The sequence below is a fragment of the Saccopteryx leptura genome, chromosome 5 (genome assembly GCF_036850995.1).
Source record: "Saccopteryx leptura isolate mSacLep1 chromosome 5, mSacLep1_pri_phased_curated, whole genome shotgun sequence".
NCBI lineage: Eukaryota > Metazoa > Chordata > Mammalia > Chiroptera > Emballonuridae > Saccopteryx > Saccopteryx leptura.
Genome location: NC_089507.1, coordinates 81,428,348 through 81,448,526, shown reverse-complemented (window position 1 = coordinate 81,448,526; position 20,179 = coordinate 81,428,348). Strand labels below are relative to the sequence as shown.

Sequence of the window (20,179 nt, the reverse complement as noted above, 5' to 3'; positions counted from 1 at the left end):
CTACAGTGTACTTGAACTTGTGTATATTTTAATAGGTTTTCTCTCTTTGCTTTTTGTGTCTTTGATAGTAGGTTTTTTTTTAAATTTTTTATTTATTCATTTTTTTTAGAGAGGAGAGGGAGAGACAGAGAGAGAGAGAGAGAGAGAGAGAGAGAGAGGAGAGACAGAGAGAGAGAAGGGGGGAGGAGCTGGAAGCATCAACTCCCATATGTGCCTTGACCAGGCAAGCCCAGGGTTTTGAACCAGCGACCTCAGCATTTCCAGGTTGACGCTTAATCCACTGTGCCACCACAGGTCAGGCCTTTGATAGTAGGTTGACAAATACTAATACATCAAGTAGATGATAGAATCTTATTTTTATTTCTGAGATTGTTAAGCATTAGTTATAGAGTCAGTGAAATACGTCCATTTGTAAACCCTGTCTTTAGGCAACATTTTATCAATGAGAAGATGAAATTTCCCTTGAGTTACTTTTGGTATAGTAATTCAGTGCATATAATTCTCAAAATAAATTACCTTGAGATAATAACATTTAAGTGTAACTTTGTAACATGAGTTTATCTTCAAAGTATTAGAGTAAAACCTATTTTAACAGAAGTATATATACAGCTATATAGAAAAAGCTGGTCTACATTATTGTAGAACACATCAGTAGCATTACTCAATAAATCCCTTTATTTTGTTATTTTCCATTTGTGTCTTTGAGTAAACAGTCACATTAAATATTTTTTCCTCTTCATAGCACTTCTATTTCTTTGGCTTGTACTCTTTTGTTTCTCTGAAAACTCAACTTTTCTCTACTTTCCTTTCAGGTTAAGTGCTTCTCCTGTGTTTTTCTTAAGTTACTATGCTTGATTAGTGTAGCACTTAGCAAACAGTAATACACCTAAATTTCTGTGCATTCTCCTGAGGGGTGAATGAAATGGAAAAATAGAGAAAGGTACTCATTTGCCACTGTAATAACCATCATTTAAAATTACTTATTGATTTATTTTTAATTTTGATAAAATACACATAACATAAAATAAACCAGTTTTTAAATGTATAGTGCAACCTGAGCAGGTAGTGATGCAGTGGCTAGAGCATTGGCCTGGGATGCTTTGGACCCAGTTTCAAAACCCTGAGGTCGCCGGCTTAAACACCAGCTCATCCAGCTTGGGCATGGGATCATAGACATGACCTCATGGTACTGGCTTGAGCCCAAAGGTCACTGGCTCAGCTGGAGTCCCCCTCCCCCAGGCACATATAAGAAAGCAATGGAACAGCTAAGGCAGTGGTAGTCAACCTGGTCCCTACCGCCCACTAGTGGGCATTGCAGCTTTCATGGTGGGCAGTAGTGGAGCAACCAAAGTATAAATAAAAAGATAGGTTTAACTATAGTAAGTTGTTTTATAAAGATTTATTCTGCCACATTTAACGAAAATCTGACATAAAGTACTTGGTAAGTAATTATTATTATATGCTTTAACTTGCTGAAACTCTGCTTTATAAATTTTATAAAGTAAAGTTATTTCCCTACTTTATAAATCACCATTACTGTGGAACCAGTGGGTGGTTAGAAAATTTTACTACTAACAGAGATACAAAAGTGGGTGGTAGGTATATAAAAAGGTTGACTACCCCTGAGCTAAGGTGTCACAACAAGTTGATGTTTCTCATATCTCTCCTATCCTGTCCCTCTCTCTTGCTCTCTTTCACAAAAAATAAAAATAAAAATGAATGTACAGTTTAGTAGTGTTAAGTGAATCCACACTGTTGTGCATCTAGTCTCTGGAATTCTTTTCATCTTGCAAAACTAAAACTCTACGCCATTAAATAACAATTCCCTATTTTACTTCCCTTTAACCCCTGGCAACCACCATTCTTTTTTTCTTTGAGAATTTGAAAATGAACTCACACGGTATTTGTTTTTTTGACTGTCTAATTTCACTTAACATAGTGTCCTCATGGTTCATCCATGTTGCAATTGTTATAATTTCCTTTTTAAGGCCGATTAAAACTTATTATGTTTTATGTTTTTACCTCCTTTTGTTTATTATTTATATATCCATAAACATATGCTGCAATGAAAATGGATGGAAAACTTCCAATTTTATTGACACTGACTTTTTATTTTTAGATGGGCACTCTGGTTTTTTAAAAACGATAAAAGCAAAACTTGGCAAGCAAACCTTCGGCTGATCTCTGAGTTTGACACTGTTGAAGACTTTTGGGCGTAAGTAACCTGTTCATTTTATTATGCTTATTGTTTTATTAGTATGTATTTTTTCATTTTAAGTCATATTTACAAAATGAAGGTTAAAGTGAAAAGTTAGTGACTATTCATCTAGATGAAGTCTGCCATTTTCTCACAACTTTAAATTGGTGATTATTCCTTATCAGTTTTAGTAAGCTTCAGTCTTACCGTCTTTTAGCCTTGCATGTTCTCTTTTTGGTCCTGAGAGATCCTTCACTTTATTATCACAACTAGCTGGAACTCGTTCCCCTTCCTGGTTCCCTGGGTATATTTGCACTGTACTTGAGCACTCCAGAGTTTGTTAGCTCTTCATTTCTGCAGATTATTTTCAGCGTTAACACCTGGGATTTCTTTTTATAAGAATTCTCAGATTTCAGAAGCTGAAATGTTTAATATTCAGGGTTTGCCAAAGATTGACAGTATCTGTGAAGATTGTTTATTAATTTCATTATACTTTGTGATCACCTATAAAAATAGTTGAAAAAATTTTAAGGTATTGTTTCAGATTTAGCAAAAAAATTGGGGGGCGGTCATAAACCTGTGCATGACTTCAAATTAAAATGTAGAAGTTATAAAGTCTTTCTCAAGAAGATTTGGAATATTGATTTTCTAAGAACAAAGTTCATTTATTATGTCATACTTGAAAAATGTCTGAGGAGAACATATTTCAGAACTTGAAAAATAAAATTTGTTAAAAACATTTTTAAAAACTTTAAATTACCTAGCAGTTATCTAAAATATTCTAATTTGTGCATCTAGTATATTTTTAGATTGTATGTATATAGAATACTTGATGCTACCTTTGTGTTTTAATGTAATCACCTGAATATATTCTTTCCATACAGAAGAACAGATAATGGTCAGAAAATTCCTACATGTATACTTCCTCTGGGGCAGAAACAATATTTTTCTGTATGTTTCTAATGCTTTGCTCATATAGGCATTTTGTATGCATTTGAGTCACTGGGAAAAAAACAACCATTGACTAATTAGAGAAAACTAAATTGTTAGCTAGCCACTTTGAGTGCTCACTTTTTATTGAAAGTGTTGGATTTTTTTATTTAAGTACTAGAACTACATTTAACTCCTCAGTAATTTATTGGTCTAGTTTAACTGTGGTTAATTCTTTTTTGCCCTTCCTGAAAACATTGTATTTTTCTTCTTCAATTGTGTTTATTCAAGAGTACTCTAAAACAGTTTCCAGTTTATGGGGGAGGAGGAGCAACGAGTCTTGAACTATTGCTCTCACTGTATCAGATTGGCATATATCTAGTTTGGCTTTCCCCAGTGCACAGAATTGTGTTTCTGATTAGAATATGGCTCCACACGTTAGTTATGTATAAGCAATGTCATTGCATAGTTGATTTTTATACTGCTATTGAGAGACAAAAAGGCATCTTTCAGCTTTCTGTAAATATCTAAGTCATTTCTCAACTTCTCGTTTTCTAGCAAATTTTCTGGTACACAACTGTGGAGCCCTTTTGGATTTATCTAATTTGTCTGTAGTGTTAGGATTCTGTTTAAATGTGCCATTACAAATTCTCATAAATTTATTACTAAGAGAACTTACAGCACCATGAAGGAGAAAAGAGACCTTTTCTACCTTGAATGCCATTGAAGAAGGCTACTTCCACACTATCCATTAATTCTATAAAAACAGTGGTGGCTACTTTTATAGTAAACTTAGTATCCAGGCCTCTTTTGTTGTCTGTTGGAAGTTGTCAGTGATAATGTAGTTCAGGAAGAGTGATCATTAGGTACAATGACTCAACAAACCTTATTTGGTCTTACACTGTCTCATTCAAATTGGGTTTGTATGTTATCCTCTAGACCAGGGGTCCCCAAACATTTTACACAGGGGGCCAGTTCACTGTCCCTCAGACCGTTGGAGGACTGGACTATAAGAAAAACTATGAACAAATCCCTATGCACACTGCACGTACCTTATTTTAAAGTAAAAAAACCAAAACGAGAACAAATACAATATTTAAAATAAAGAACAAGTAAATTTAATTCAACAAACTGACCAGTATTTCAATGGGAACTATGGGCCTGCTTTTGGCTAATGAGATGGTCAATGTTTGGTTCCGTATTTTTCACTGCTAGCCGTAACAAGTGATATGACATGCTTCTGGAGCTGTGATGCGTGCGTCCCGCGTCACCGGAAATAGTACTGTAGATGAGCGATGCTGTGCTTTGCAGCGCCGCCACATACAGTACTCCAGGAGCACAGGATGCATCCGCCACCAATGAAAGAGGTGCCCCTTCCGGAAGTGAAGTGCGGCAGGGGCTGGATAAATGGCCTCAGGGGGCCGCAGTTTGGGGATCCCTGCTCTAGAGTGTGATCCAAGGGATGCCAGACTCTTTCTGAAAACTGCTTGAAATACTCTTAGACTGGGTTAATACAGAACCAAGAGAATCTGACTAAGGATAAATAATATGATCCTTCAACATAGCTAGTCATGATTTCTGCATCTTATATTGGAGACAGGCATAAACATTTCTACTCTGTTGCCAATTTTATAACAATTTTACTGTAAAAGGTTTTAGGATATTAAATGATTTAGCTTTCTACCTTTAAGCTAGTGAATATCTAAGTCATCCCAACTGTTACTGTTACATTGATTTTTAGGTAATAGTTTAGAAATAAAGATTCAAGGGTTTCACCCAACATTAAGGGGTTAAATTCCCAAGGAGTGTGGCCTGGAATTGGTGTTATTGTTTTATGTTTTAAAGCTCTCCAGATGATTATTATGCCGACTAACTAGTAAGTCTGTCATGTTTGGAAACCATTGGTCTGTTCTATATTCTTGGATACTTTCAAGGATAATAATGGTGGCTTGTTTCAGCCATACAGTGCTATGCTGATGGTCAAGATACTCCTTTCCTTTATCTCATTTTTTTTTTTTTTTTTTTTGAGAGAGAGAGGAAGGGAGAGAAATGAATGAGAAGCATCAACTCTTGGTTGCATCATTTTAGCTGTTCATTGATTGCTTTTCATATATGCCTTGACATGGGGGGGGTGTTGGGGGGCTCAAGCCAAGTCAGTGAACCCTTGCTCAAGCCAGTGACCTTGGGCTCATGTCAGTGATACTACGCTCAGGATTTTGAATCTGTGACCTCAGAATCTCAGCTGAACACTATCCACTGTGCCATCACCAGTCAGTCTTTTTCTTTTGACTTATCTTTTTATGTGTTTAAAATTGCTCATTAGCCTCATAATTTTTTTCATCTATTTAAAGCCACATCATACCCCTAATCTCAGTTTCTTACATATAAACGCACTGAATTTTAACTAATAAATCAAAATATATTTTGTCAGAATAACATTATTAGCCTGACCAGGTGGTGGCACAGTGGATAGAACATTGGCCTGGGATACTGAGGACCCATGTTCGAAACCTCAAGGTTGCCAGCTTTAACATGAATTTATCCTGCTTGAGCGCAGGCTCACCAGCTTGAGCACAGGGTTGTCATGTCAACTTGAGCGTGAGATCATAGACATGACCCTGTGATCGCTGGCTTGAGCCCCAAAATTGCTGGCTTTAGCCCAAGGTTGCTAGCTTGAGCAAGGGGTCACTGGCTCAGCTGGAGCCCCCCAGTCAAGGAACATGTGAGAAGCAATCAATGAATAACTAAGGTGCCACAACTATGAGTTGATGCTTCTCATCTCTTTCCCTTCCTGTCTGTCTGGTCCTGTCTGTCCTTCTTTATCTCTCACTAAGAAAAATAAGAGTAAGATTATTAAAAATATTTTCTTAAGTCATCAGATGTTAATTCTTGAACTGACCATTATTAAGATCTGTTTAGCCCATTTCAGAAATTGAATCCATAGAAAAATTAGTGAACGTAAACTTATCTCAATTTTTAACATATTTTTCTAAATGTTACATAAGCACCTAACCTTTGTGTTGCATATTCTATGTTTATAATTATCCTTTTCTTTTGCCTAGTCTGTACAACCATATCCAGTTGTCTAGTAATTTAATGCCTGGCTGTGACTACTCACTTTTTAAGGTATGCCTAATTGGTGATTTTATATATATGTGTGTGTGTGTGTGTGTGTGTGTGTGTGTGTGTGTGTGTATATGTATGTATGTATGTAAGTATATTATAAGACTGGACCATTCAGGTATTCATTAAGAAATCTTGCCACAAACTTATATTCTCCTGTGTTTAGTATAAATATCATATTTTTCGCTCCATGAGACGCACCTGACCGTAAGACACACCTAGGGTTTTAAGGAAGAAAATAAGAGAAAAAAAAAATGAACCAAATGGTGTATTAAAATATTTAATAAAATATCATATTATTTGCTCCGTAAGACGTACAGGCATTTTTTTGGGGGGTGCTTCTTATGGAGCAAAAAATATGGTAAGTGAATTAAGTGAAAGTCTTGCCTCCATGGGCATGCACTGGCAGAGTGCTTTGACTGTCCAGTCTGATCTCTTCTTTATGTATTTGAGTAGACTGAAATCCAGAGTTGGTCAGGAATTTTTTTTTATAAATAAATTTTTATTTTAATGGGGTGACATCAATAAATCAGGGTACATACATTCAAAGAAAACATTTCCAGGTTATCTTGTCATTTAGTTCTGTTGCATAGGAATTTTTTTTTTCCAGTTATAGTTTACATTGAATATTATTATGTATTAATTTCATGTATACAGCATAGTGGTTAGGCAGATATTTGACAAAGTGTATCCTTAATGCCTGACCTTTTAAGTACCCACCTGGCACTGTATATAGTTTTCACAGTATTATTGACTGTATTTCTTATGCTGTACTTTATGTCCTCGCGGGTCAGGAATTGTTAACATGGGGTATGTGGGTCCTGAGCTATTTATAAATGGGTTTTATCAGGTATTAAGAGATGAGGCATTCCTTAATTTGAAATTGCATAAGTTGTGCATAAATTTTGCATGTTTTTCTAGGTATAGAAGTATATGTAGCTTCTCAAAACTTCTTACTCAGAATGTTTAAGAACCTCCAAATTAGATGAAACCCAAGGTTTGATAGCTAATAAGTCCTTAAGTCAGTACTCTAATTCTGCAGTCCCATCCATGCCTCTGGCTTTAAGTCCTATATGGTTTTTTGTTTTGTTTTGTTTTTTCTCCATCCATAATAGTTTTATGGGGAATAAAGTAAAAAGTTGACAGGGTATTGCTTGCTGTTTCTAGTGATGATCTCTTAAAGTAACATTATCTAATATTGTTCTCTTCTAACCTTATAGGATGGTATTAAGCCTATGTGGGAAGATGAGAAAAACAAACGAGGAGGACGATGGCTAATTACATTGAACAAACAGCAGAGACGAAGTGATCTCGATCGCTTTTGGCTAGAGACAGTAAGGTTTTAAATAATAAAACAGTGGCCTGACCTGTAGTGGCGCAGTGGATCAAGCATTGACCTGGAACGCTTAGGTCGCTGGTTCAAAACCCTGGGCTTGCCTGGTCAAGGCACATAGGGGAGTTGATGCTTCCTGCTCCTTTCCCCTCCCCCCCCCCGTCTCTCTGTCTCTCTTCTCTAAAATGAATAAATAAAAATAATTAAGATCTTGAGGAGCTTAACTACCAGAGAAACCTCCCAAACTCACTATTCTAAAATCTAAAGAAATAAAAGAATAAAACATTTTTGGAATATTGAAATACTAAAACTAATTTACATTATGTTTTACATTGATTTTTTTAATCAAAGAGGAGATAAAGATGCCCACTCTAGAAAATCCAAGCCAGTAATTAATTTTGTTCTATCCTGTGAGTCCTGTGTATTATACATGCTAGTACAGTGAAACCTCTTGCCACATTACAAATCAGATATAAAGTGATTGGCAGTTGATTCTGACCTGCCTCAACAAGCTCATTCTGATTATTACATTAACTTCAAAAGTATAGAACCTCACATTTTGTATAATGTGAAGGGGAGGGAGGGGGGGAGGAAAAGAGGAATCAGAAAGACAGGGAGGGTCATGACGAGCACAGAGCCCCTGGACTTCCACAGCTCCTTTGAAGGACTGCACAGGCTTCGACAGGCATTTAACATCTTACAACCCTCTTAGAGTATTGTTTTATATACTAAACTTTTTAGATCAATGAGGCAAACAAAATTGTAGCTTGATGTCATTCAGCTTATTTGTCTTAATATAACTAGGAACTTCTGGCTTCATATATATTAAATACAAGATAATGGGCATTTTCTACTGTGAGAGGTTTTAAACCTCAAGCTTTTAGGAGCAGGAATTATAGTCTCTTTTGTTTATAGTTAGTATTTGAGTTGAAGCATTTAATACAGATTTGAGTGATTTTCTTCTTTAAAGAAGAGGCTTAATTTTGCTTTTGGGAGAGATTATAAATAAATACTATTTTAGAATTCTACGTTAAAAAGTCGTTTCAGTTTGGAAGATGACAAAAGTTCTGGAGATGATGGTGATGGTTGCACAGTATTGTGAATATACTTAATGCCACTGAACTATATTATTAAAAATGGTTATATTTGTAAATTTAATGTTTGTATATTTTCTACAATTCAATATTAGAAAGTATTTTGGAAAAACAGCAAGAATCAGGCAAGTACTAAGCAACAGTATAGCAAGTAAATATTAATAACATGCCTTTTATACAGGTTCAGACATCATTTGCCCAAATTGCTGAAACAGTTAAAACAACTTTTTTTTTTTTCTTTTTTTAGAGAGAGAGAGTCAGAGAGAGGGGACAGGAACAGATAGATAGGAACAGAGAGATGAGAAGCATCAATTATTAGTTTTTCGTTGCGTGTTGCAACACTTTAGTTGTTCATTGATTACTTTCTCATGTGTGCCTTGACCATGGGCCTTCAGCAGACCGAGTAACCCCTTGCTCGAGCCAGCAACCTTGGGCTCAAGCTGGTGAGCTTTTGCTCAAACCAGATGATCCCACCTCAAGCTGGCAACCTTGGGGTCTCGAACCTGGGTCTTCCACATCCCAGTCCGACGCTCTGTCCACTGTGCCACTACCTGGTCAGGCAAAACAACTCTTAATGTTCTTAATATTAACCAAAGACATGAAGGAGCAAATGATTTTTTTGAAAGTCAGGATAAGGAATAGTATATATAAATATAGTACATTTAAATACATTCAAAAAGTTAACTCTTGATTGAAAAACTGTTGTTAGTTTTTTATGTATACAAATATATGAGACATTTGCAGTTGAATAAACTTTAATAATCTATTGGATATAATTTGGGATTATGTTTTGTTTTTAAGCTGCTGTGCCTTATTGGAGAATCTTTTGATGACTACAGTGATGATGTATGTGGAGCTGTTGTTAATGTTAGAGCTAAAGGTGATAAGATAGCAATATGGACTACTGAATGTGAAAACAGAGAAGCTGTTCAACATATAGGGTGAGTTTTGCTTTGTGTATTTCTTTTAAAATATTAAGATACCCAAAAGCAGAGTACTTTTTGTAGTTTTAGAAGTACTTATATTTGTGGAACATTACATTTTTAATTGTATTGTCTTTTTTTTTATTAAATTTAATACAGTGACATTGATAAATCAGGAACATATATTGAGAGAAAACATCTCCAGATTATTTTGACATTTGATTATGCTGTATACCCTCACCCAAAGTCAAATTGTCTTCTGTCACCTTCTATCTGGTTTTCTTTGAGCCCCTCCCCTCCCCTCACCCCTTCTCTCACCTTCCCGCCCCACCCCCTTCCCTTGCCATCACATTCTTGTCCATGTCTCTGAGTCTCATTTTTATGTCCCATCTATATATAGATTCATATAGTTCTTAGTTTTTTCTGATTTACTTATTTCACTCCGTATAATGTTATCAAGGTCCATCCATGTTATTGTAAATGATCCGATGTCATCATTTCTTATGGCTGAGTAGTATCCCATAGTATATATGTACCAAAGCTTTTTAATCCACTCCTCCTCTGACAGACACTTGAGCTGTTTCCAGATCTTCGCTATTGTGAACAATGCTGCCACAAACATGGGGGTGCATTTCTCCTTTTGGAACACTTCTATGGTGTTCTTAGGGTATATTCCTAAAAGTGGGATAGCTGGGTCAAAAGGCAGTCCGATTTTCAATTTTGTGAGGAATCTCCATACTGTTTTTCACAGTGGCTGCTCCAGCCTGCATTCCCACCAGCAGTGCAGGAGGGTTCCCTTTTCTCCACATCCTAGCCAGCACTTAATTCTGTGTTGTTTTGTTGATGAGTGCCATTCTGACTTGTGTGAGGTGATTTTTTCTCATTGTGGTTTTAATTTGCATTTCTCTAATGATTAGTGATGTTAAACATTTTTTCATATGCCTATTGGCCATCTGTGTGTCCTCTTTGGAGAAGTGTCTATTCATTTCTTTTGCCCATTTTTTGATTGGATTGTTTGTCTTCCTGGTGTTGAGATTTACAAGTTTTTTATAAATTTTGGTTATTAACCCCTTATCAGACGTATTGTCAAATATGTTCTCCCATTGTGTAGTTTGTCTTTTTATTCTGTTCTTACTGTCTTTAGCTGCGCAAAAGCTTTTTAGTTTGATATCGTCCCATTTGTTTATCCTGCCTTTTGTTTCACTTGCCCGTGGATATAAATCAGCAAATGTATCACTGCGATAGATGTCAGAGAGCTTACTGCCTATGTTTTCTTCTAAGATGCTTATGGTTTCACTGCTTACGTTTAAGTCTTTTATCCATTTTGAGTTTATTTTTGTGAGTGGTGTAAGTTGTTGATCTAGTTTCATTTTTTTGCAGGTAGCTGTCCAATTTTCCCGACACCATTTGTTAAAGAGGCTGTCTTTACTCCATTGTATTTTCTTACCTCCTTTGTCAAATATCAGTTGTCCATAGAGCTGTGGGTTTATTTCTGGGTTCTCTGTTCTGTTCCACTAATCTATATGCCTGTTCTTAGGCCAGTACCAAGCTGTTTTGAGTACAGTGGCTTTGTAGTATAACTTGATATCAAGAAGTGTGATACCTCCCCCTTTATTCTTCTTTTTTAAGATTGCTGAGGCTATTTGTGTTCTTTTTTGGTTCCATATAAATTTTTGGAATATGTGATATATATCTTTGAAGTATGTCATTGGTATTTTACTTGGTATTGCATTGAATTTATAGATTGCTATGGGTAGTATAGACGTTTTAATAATGTTTATTCTTCCTAACCATGAGCAGGGTATGTGCTTCCACTTGTTTGATTTTTTTTATCAATGTTTTATAATTTTCCGAGTACAAGTCTTTAGTCTCCTTGGCTAAATTTACTCCTAGGTACTTTATTTTTTGGTTGTAATAGGGAAGGGAATTGTTTCCTTAATTTTTTTCTGATTGTTCATTGTTGGCGTATAAAAATGCGTCTGATTTCTGAGTATTAATTTTATATTCTGCCACTGTGCTGAATTCATTTATCAGGTCCAGTAGTTTTTTGACTGAGACTTTAGGGTTTTCTATATACAATATCATATCATCTGCAAATAATGATAGTTTTACTTCTTCTTTTCCAACTTGAATGTCTTTTATTTCTTCTTCTTATCTGATTGCTCTGGCTAGGACTTCCAGGACTATGTTGAATAAGAGTGGTGAAATGGGGCACCTGCCTTGTTCCTGATCTTAAGGGGATTGCTTTTAATTTTTGCCCATTGAGTATGATATTGGCTGTGGGTTTCTCATAGATGGCTTTTATCATGTTGAGGTATGTTCCCTGTATTCCCACTTTGCTGAGAGTTTTGATCATGAATGGAAGTTGGTTTTTATCAAATGCTTTTTCTGCATCTATTGAAATTATCATGTGGTTTTTCTCCTTTCTTTTGTTTATGTGATTAATCACATTGATTGATTTGCGGATATTGTACCAGCCTTGCCTCCCCAGAATAAATATCACTTGATCATGGTGTATGATTTTTTTCATATATTGCTGGATCCGGTTTACTAATATTTTGTTGAGGATTTTAGCATCTATATTCATCAGGGATATTGGCCTGTAATTTTCTTTCTCTGTGTTGTCTTTGCCTGGTTTTGGAATCACTATTATGCTATACGCCTCATAAAAGGAGCTTGGAAGTCTTCCTTCCTCTTGAATTTTTTGAAATAGCTTGAGAAGAATAGGAGTCAGTTCTTCTTTGAATATTTGGTAGAATTCACTTGTGAAGCCATCAGGCCCAGGACTTTTCTTTATTGGGAGTTTTTTGATAACTGTTTTGTTCTCATTTGGTGTAATCGGTCTGTTTAGGTTTTCTGATTCTTTAAGATTAATTTTTGGAAGATTGTATGTTTCAAGGAATTTGTCCATTTCATCTAGGTTGTCTAGTTTTTTGGCATACAGTTCTTCATAGTATTTTCTTACAATATTTTGTATTTATATTGTGTCAGTTGTTATTTCTCCACTCTCATTTCTAATATTATTTATTTGAGTCCTCTCTCTTTTTTTCTTGGTGAGTCTAGTTAAAGGTTCATCGATCTTGTTTACCTTTTCAAAGAACCAGCTCCTAGTTTCATTGATCCTCTGTATTGTTTCTTTAGCCTCTGTGTCATTAATTTTGCTCTGATCTTTATTATTTCCTTCCTTCTACTACATTTAGGCTTTACTTGCTGTTAATTTTCTAGTTCTTTTAGATTCAGGGTTAAGTTGTTTATTTGAACTTTTTCCAGTTTCTTAAGGTGTGCCTGTAGTGCTATGAACTTCCCTCTCAGGATGGCTTTTGCTGTGTCCCGTAAATTTTGAGTTGTTGTATGCTCATTATCATTTGTTTCTAGGAATTTTTTTATTTCTTCTTAGATCTCATTCTTTATCCATTCGTTATTTAACAACCTGCTATTTAGTTTCCATGTGTTTGAGAATTTTTGAGCTTTTCCGTTGTGGTTCATTTCTAGTTTCATGCCATTGTGATCAGGAAAGTGCTTGATACGATTTCAATCTTCTTAAATTTGTTGAGACCACTTTTGTGCCCTAACATGTGGTCTATCCTAGAGAATGTACCATGAACACTTGAAAAGAATGTTTATTCTGCTGCTTTAGAGTGAAAGGTTCTGAAGATATCTAGTAAATCGAGTTGATCTAGTGTGTCCTTTAAGTCTGCTGTTTCTTTGTTAATTTTCTTTCTTGAGGATCTATCTAGTGATGTTAGTGGGGTATTTAAATCCCCTACTATTATAGTATTGCTGTTGATCTCGCTCTTTATATCTATCAAAGTCTACTTTATATATTTAGGTGCCCCTATATTAGGTGCGTAGATATTTATAATAATTATATCTTCCTGTTGGATTGCTCCCTTTATCATTATATAGTGGCCTTCTTTATCTCTTACTATATTCTTTGTTTTAAAATTCATTTTGTCTGATATAAGTATTGCTACCCCAGCTTTTTTTTTCATTTCCATTTGCATAAAGTGTTTTTTTCCATCCTTTTACCTTCAGTCTATGTGCATCTTTTGTTTTAAGGTGTGTCTCTTCTAGACTGCATATGTATGGGTCCTGTTTTCTTATCCATGCAGCTACCCTATGTCTTTTGATTGGATCATTTAACCATTTACATTTAAGGTTATTACTGATATGTAGTTGTTTATTGCCATTTTATTCTTTAAAGCTGTATTCCTCTTTTCCTATGTTCTTTTTCCACTTTGATCTGTTTATACCATGTCCCTTAACATTTCCTGCAGCATTGATTTGGTTGTAATGAATTCCTTGTTGTTTTTTGTCTGGGAAGCTTTTTATTTCTCCTTTAATTTTAAATGATAGCCTTGCTGGATAAAGTAGTCTTGGTTGTAGATTCTTGTTCTGCATTACTTTGAATATTTCTTGCCATTCCCTCTGGCCTCAAGTGTTTCTGTTGAGAAGTCTGATGTCATCCTTATGGGGGCTCCTTTGTAGGTGATAGCTTTTTTTCCTCTAACAGCTTTTAATATTTTCTCTTTATCACTTAGCTTTGGTATTTTAATTATGATGTGTCTTGGTGTAGGTTTCTTTGGGTTTCTCTTTAATGGAGTTCTCTGTGCTTCTTGAACTTGTGAGAGTTTCTAATGCATTAATTTAGGGAAGTTTTCAGCTATGATATGATTGAACAAAGTCTCTATCCCTTGTTCTTTCTGTTCTTCTTCAGCAACCCCTGTGATGCAGATGTTATTTCTCTTCATGTTGTCACAGAGCTCTCTCAGCATTTCCTCAGACTTTTTGAGTCTATTTTCTTTTTTTCTTCTCTGCTTTCCTGCCTTCATTCAAGTTATCCTCCATCTCACTGATTTGATACTCTGCTCTATCCACCCTGTTTTTAATTCCTTCCATTGTGGTCTTCATTTCTGATATTGTGTTTGTCATCTCCGACTGATTCATTTTTTAATATTTCAATATCCTTTTTTATATTTGCTATTTCTTTATTTAGGTGTTCGTAATGAACATCCATTTTTGTTCTAAGGTCCCAAAGCATCCTTACAATCATTATTTTGAACTCCACATCCAGAAGTTTGGTTATTTCCATATCACTCAGTTCATCTCCTGAAGGTTTCTCTTGTGGTTTCATTTGGATTGCACTTCTTTGTCTTCTCATAATGTCTATATTTGGGTGTTTTGTTTGTAGAGCTGGTTGAGTCTAGGCTTGGTGTTGTCTGCCTCCAATTTTCAATTGTGTTATTTCTAGGTCTTCTTGGATTTGCATCAGCTATTATTTGTTACCCACTTTCGGTTTTGGGCCACTTTGAAGTCTTGATTTGTTTGTTTTCTTAACAGGTGATAGTCTTGTTTACTGGTCTCCTAATTGTATTGTCTTTATGAATACTTTTATCTATTTTGACATGTGGCATATTAATCTATCAAATGAGAATATATCTTTTTCTACTTTAAAATTGTAGTGCTAAGTGTATAATACTCATAATATTCCAGTTAGTATTGATGAATATTGTACATATATTTTGTGCCTGTTTGTGTATATTGTACATAAAGTTTTTATTGAAATTTAAGTGACATTATCTTGGTTTTGTCTATGTTTAAAACTTGTATCTCTAAGGCTTAAATTTTTTTGGTAAACATTCTTTACAAATCTGTCTTTTTCCCCTACCTCTAGACATCAACGTAAAGTAGTAACTAGGATTTTCTTACTGCATTTAAATTAGTAAAATTTGATTTTAAATTTTGTGTTAAAAGTAAATATTGATTGTAGTTCATAAAATGGTTCATTGTTTTTTGTTTTTGTATTTTTACGAAGTTAGAAGCGAGGAGGCAAACAGACTCCCACATGTGCCCAACCGGGATCCACCCAGCATGCTTACCAGGGGGCGATGCTCTGCCCATCTGGGGCATTGCTCCCTTGCATCTGGGGCCATTCTAGTGACTGAGGTGGAGCTCATAGAACCATCCTTAGCGCCCGGGCCAACTTAGCTCCAATGGAGCCGTGGCTGCCAGAGGGGAAGAAAGAGAGAGAGAGAGAGAGAGGAAGGAGAGGGGGTGGCATGGAGAAGCAGATGGGCACTTCTCTTGTGTGCCCTGGCCGGGAATCGAACAGAGGACTTCCACACTCCGGGCCGACCAGGCAGGGCCAAAATGGTTCATCCTTTGTGTGTGATTTTTTAGACATGAATTCTCCTTTAACTTCTTTCTGAATTAAAAGATCTCATTCTGTACATTTCTGTAAGAGAAAGGAGTTGGTTGTTGGTATGTCATTATATTTCTAATCTTTCTGTCAGCATCAAAACTTAATTGTGGCCCTGGCCGGTTGGCTCAGCGGTAGAGCGTCGGCCTAGCGTGCGGAGGACCCGGGTTCGATTCCCGGCCAGGGCACATAGGAGAAGCGCCCATTTGCTTCTCCACCCCTCCGCCGCGCTTTCCTCTCTGTCTCTCTCTTCCCCTCCCGCAGCCAAGGCTCCATTGGAGCAAAAGATGGCCCGGGCGCTGGGCATGGCTCTGTGGCCTCTGCCTCAGGCGCTAAAGTGGCTCTGGTCGCAATATGGCGACGCCCAGGATGGGCAGAGCATCGCCCCCTGGGGGGCAGAGCACCGCCCCTGGTGGGCGTGCCGGGTGGATCCCGGTCGGGCGCATGCGGGAGTCTGTCTGACTGTCTCTCCCTGTTTCCAGCTTCAGAAAAATGAAAAAAAAAAAAAAAAAAAAAAAAAAACTTAATTGTGGGAGTTTTATATTTCTTTGAAAACAAGTTAAAGAAATTTAGTATTAATTTCTTCCCTCTGAAAAATTTGTATTTGTCTCAATATTAAAAGTTTTGAAACCTTGATAAAACATTTGACTTCTAAGGATAGATTTTTTTTTCTCCACCCGTCTAAGTTATGTGACTCGGTGCTCTTGCTTTCTGGCATTTTTAATGATTTACTGTAACTGAAGGGAATACGTTGTATCATAATGAAAATCTAAAGATAAAGGTTATAATTTTAGTTATAAAATTGTTTTTAGATGCCTTCATCGAGGGAAGGTATTGAAATCTTTTGGAGGGCAGAGTATAAAACTATCTTAGTGTCATACTGGGGAATTTAGTTCCATGAAAATGTATACCCTTTTATTTTTATTTAATTTTGATGCTATTTTTTGAAATTTTGTTATTTTTTTCTTAGACTAAAGATCCAGATTCCTTGTCATCCTTCTCCCATACTCACTTCCCTTATTAGTTGTAGCTATGCAGCCTTAATTTTGGTTGTCAGCGTTCAGATGTGCTTCATTCTCTTGGCACTACACTCTTGACCTTATGGCTTTTAAAAGGGAGATTGCTGTAATTTCACAGATGAGATTAGCTCTTTATTTTTATTTATTTATTTATTTTTTTTTTTTCATTTTTCTGAAGCTGGAAACAGGGAGAGACAGTCAGACAGACTCCCGCATGCGCCGGACCGGGATCCACCCGGCACGCCCACCAGGGGCGGTGCTCTGCCCCCCAGGGGGCGATGCTCTGCCCATCCTGGGCGTCGCCATATTGCGACCAGAGCCACTCTAGCGCCTGAGGCAGAGGCCACAGAGCCATGCCCAACGCCCGGGCCATCTTTGCTCCAATGGAGCCTTGGCTGCGGGAGGGGAAGAGAGAGACAGAGAGGAAAGCGCGGCGGAGGGGTGGAGAAGCAAATGGGCGCTTCTCCTATGTGCCCTGGCCGGGAATCGAACCCGGGTCCTCCGCACGCTAGGCCGACGCTCTACCGCTGAGCCAACCGGCCAGGGCTAGCTCCTTATTTTATAGTGTCACAGCCCCTATACATATCTGCTTTGGCACTTAACATATTTTGTTCTTAAAATAGTGTCCATCTTATTTAAAAGTTAGGTTGAAGAGTTAGTATAAAGTAAAAATTATGTTCCAAATTACCCAGAAAATATAAAAATAATTGCCTTAAATGTTTAATTTTTGTGTGTGCAATTTTGTAATAGGTATGGTAAATGAATTGTGCAGTACCATACAGTATTTACTAGGGTTTGTATATAAAATATAATTGTAGCATTTTTAGATCAGAAAATTTAAATAAACGTGTATGTAATTGATTTTCCTTCTTTTTTATTAAGACAGATAGGGACAGACAGACAGGAAGGGAGAGAGATGAGAAGCATCAATTTTTTGTTGCAGCTCCTTAATTATTCAGTGAATCCTTTCTTATATGTGCCTTGACCAGGGGGCTACAGGAGAACAAGTGACCCGTTGCTCAAACCAGCGACCTTGGGCTTTACACCAGCAACCTTTGGGCTCAAGCCAGTGACCATGGGGTCCTGTCTATGATCCTGAGCTCAAGCTGGTGAGCCCGTGCTTTTAAGCTGGATGAGCCCACATTCAAGCTGGTGACTTCAGGGTTTTGAACCTAGGTCCTCTGCATCCCAGTCCGACACTCCATCCACTGCACTATTGCCTGGTCAGGCTTGATTTTACTTTTAATGTTAATTATAATGTATTACAGTTCCACCATGTATAAATTTGTGATTATTTGTTTATAGATAATCAAATACTACAAACTCTGAGCTTAGGAACTGTCCCTGCTTTGCTTATTATTGATTTATTAATAATTACCACAGTAGCTGATATATAGTAGACTCAAATATTGGTTGAATGATTAACCAAGATTGTTGTGAAAATGAAGAGTAAATTTTGCTAAAAGGAAAAGGGTATGCAATTGCTTTTCTTACTCTGTAGCCTAATTATTTTTCTTATAATACTGAATTTGCATGTATGAATAAAAATTAATACTACTTTTCTTCTCTTTCTTCTAGGAGGGTATACAAGGAAAGGTTAGGACTTCCTCCAAAGATAGTGATTGGTTATCAGTCCCATGCAGACACAGCTACTAAGAGCGGCTCCACCACTAAAAATAGGTTTGTTGTTTAAGAAGACACCTTCTGAGTATTCTCATAGGAGACTGCGTCAAGCAATCGAGATTTGGGAGCTGAACCAAAGCCTCTTCAAAAGCAGAGTGGACTGCATTTAAATTTGATTTCCATCTAAATGTTGCAAAGATATAAGAGAAGTCTCATTTGCCTTTGTCTTGTACTTCTGTGTTCATCTCTTTTATTTTTATTTTTATTTTGGCTAGTGTCCACATACCCAATCAAAGAATTACAGTACACACCGTCCCCAGAATCCATTAATATGTTTCTCGCCCACTCTGTAATAGCTTAGAATAATTACCATTACAAACACATTTTACCCATCCACAATGTTCAAAAAGAACTTGCATTTCTATACTTACAGGAAAAGAATTCTGTTTATGTTCCATTGTATATGGGAGCATATTTTGCTGGTTTGAAAGAATATGATGCATACAGTTTTCTAGCAATTTTCTTTGTTTCTTTTTACAGCATTATCTGCTGTTACTCTTGCTGATGGCTGCTAGATTTTAATTTATTTGTTTCCCTACTTGATAACATTAGTGATTCTGATTTCACTTTTTCATTTGTTTTGCTTTTGGTTTTTTTCCTCATGTAACATTGGTGAAGGATCCAGGAATATGACACAAAGGTGGAATAAACATTAATTTTGGGCATTCTTTGGTAATTTTTTGTTTTTTTTGTAACTACAAAGCTTTGCTACAAATTTATGCATTTCATTCAAATCAGTGATCTATGTTTGTGTGATTTCCTAAATAATTGTGGATTATAAAAAATGTAACATCGTAATTACATTCCTAATTAGAATTAGTATGTCTGTTTTGTATCTTTATGCTGTATTTTAACACTTTGTATTATTTAGGTTACTTTGCTTTGGTTATAAAATGGCTCAAGTAGAAAAGTGGTCCCATTCATATTAAGACAGTGTACAAAACTGTAAATAAAATGTGTACAGTGAATTGTCTTTTAGACAAGATTTGTCCTTTTATTTCTCCATCTCTGTAAGAAGACATTTGTACTTATTGCAAGGCAGTCTCTATTGTTTACTCTTGTAGTGTCTTCCACATGAACAGTTTAAATTTGGAGCACTAGTTTGATTATTATGTTTATTACAGTTTTTAATAAATTGAATAGGTAGCATCATATATATGTAATTAAATAGATGTGGTGGCTATCTTTGATTTTTATGAAGTAAGCACAGTCCCTCAGTCAGGTAAATTATATATACTCTTACTATTTACATACAACTCATGAGAATTGTGATCTTGGTGCATCACTATTTGGTAGGAATAGTAGTTGTAAAAGTGGGTTGTATAAGTGTCAAAATGATAGCATAGGGAAAGAGTGCAGGTGGTGGGGCATGTGCATTGAGAATTTTGTTAGTGTTGCTGTCTAAAGAGACTGAAATAAGACATTGGTAAATTGGTATAGTATGGATTTATGTAAACTTGGAAATTTGTTCTACTCTGTGTAGGCATCATTTAAAAGCAGATTTGAAATTGTGTTGCCTGTAATAATATATCATTATAGAGTTCAGATTCTGTGAAATGAGTTATGGCTATTATAGACAATGTGTAGCCAAACTATAGGTAGAATGACAGTCATTTAGTTAAGAAGAAAATTTTTCTTTAAATGAAAATGGAAAAACTTAACAAATCCTATATAAAAT

At 36.2% G+C, this 20,179-nt stretch overlaps 1 protein-coding gene across 1 annotated transcript in view; it reads left to right on the top strand.

Moving 5' to 3' along the window:
• EIF4E (eukaryotic translation initiation factor 4E) overlaps positions 1-19,484 on the top strand; it is a 57,343-nt gene extending 37,859 nt beyond the window's left edge. Inside the window, exons 3-7 of the mRNA XM_066385428.1 lie at positions 2,120-2,215; positions 6,190-6,253; positions 7,471-7,584; positions 9,479-9,618; positions 18,397-19,484. Coding sequence (XP_066241525.1) covers positions 2,120-2,215; positions 6,190-6,253; positions 7,471-7,584; positions 9,479-9,618; positions 18,397-18,511 — 529 coding nt within the window. The 3' untranslated portion in view covers positions 18,512-19,484. The remainder of the gene's footprint in view (positions 1-2,119; positions 2,216-6,189; positions 6,254-7,470; positions 7,585-9,478; positions 9,619-18,396) is intronic.
• Positions 19,485-20,179: the final 695 nt, after the last annotated feature.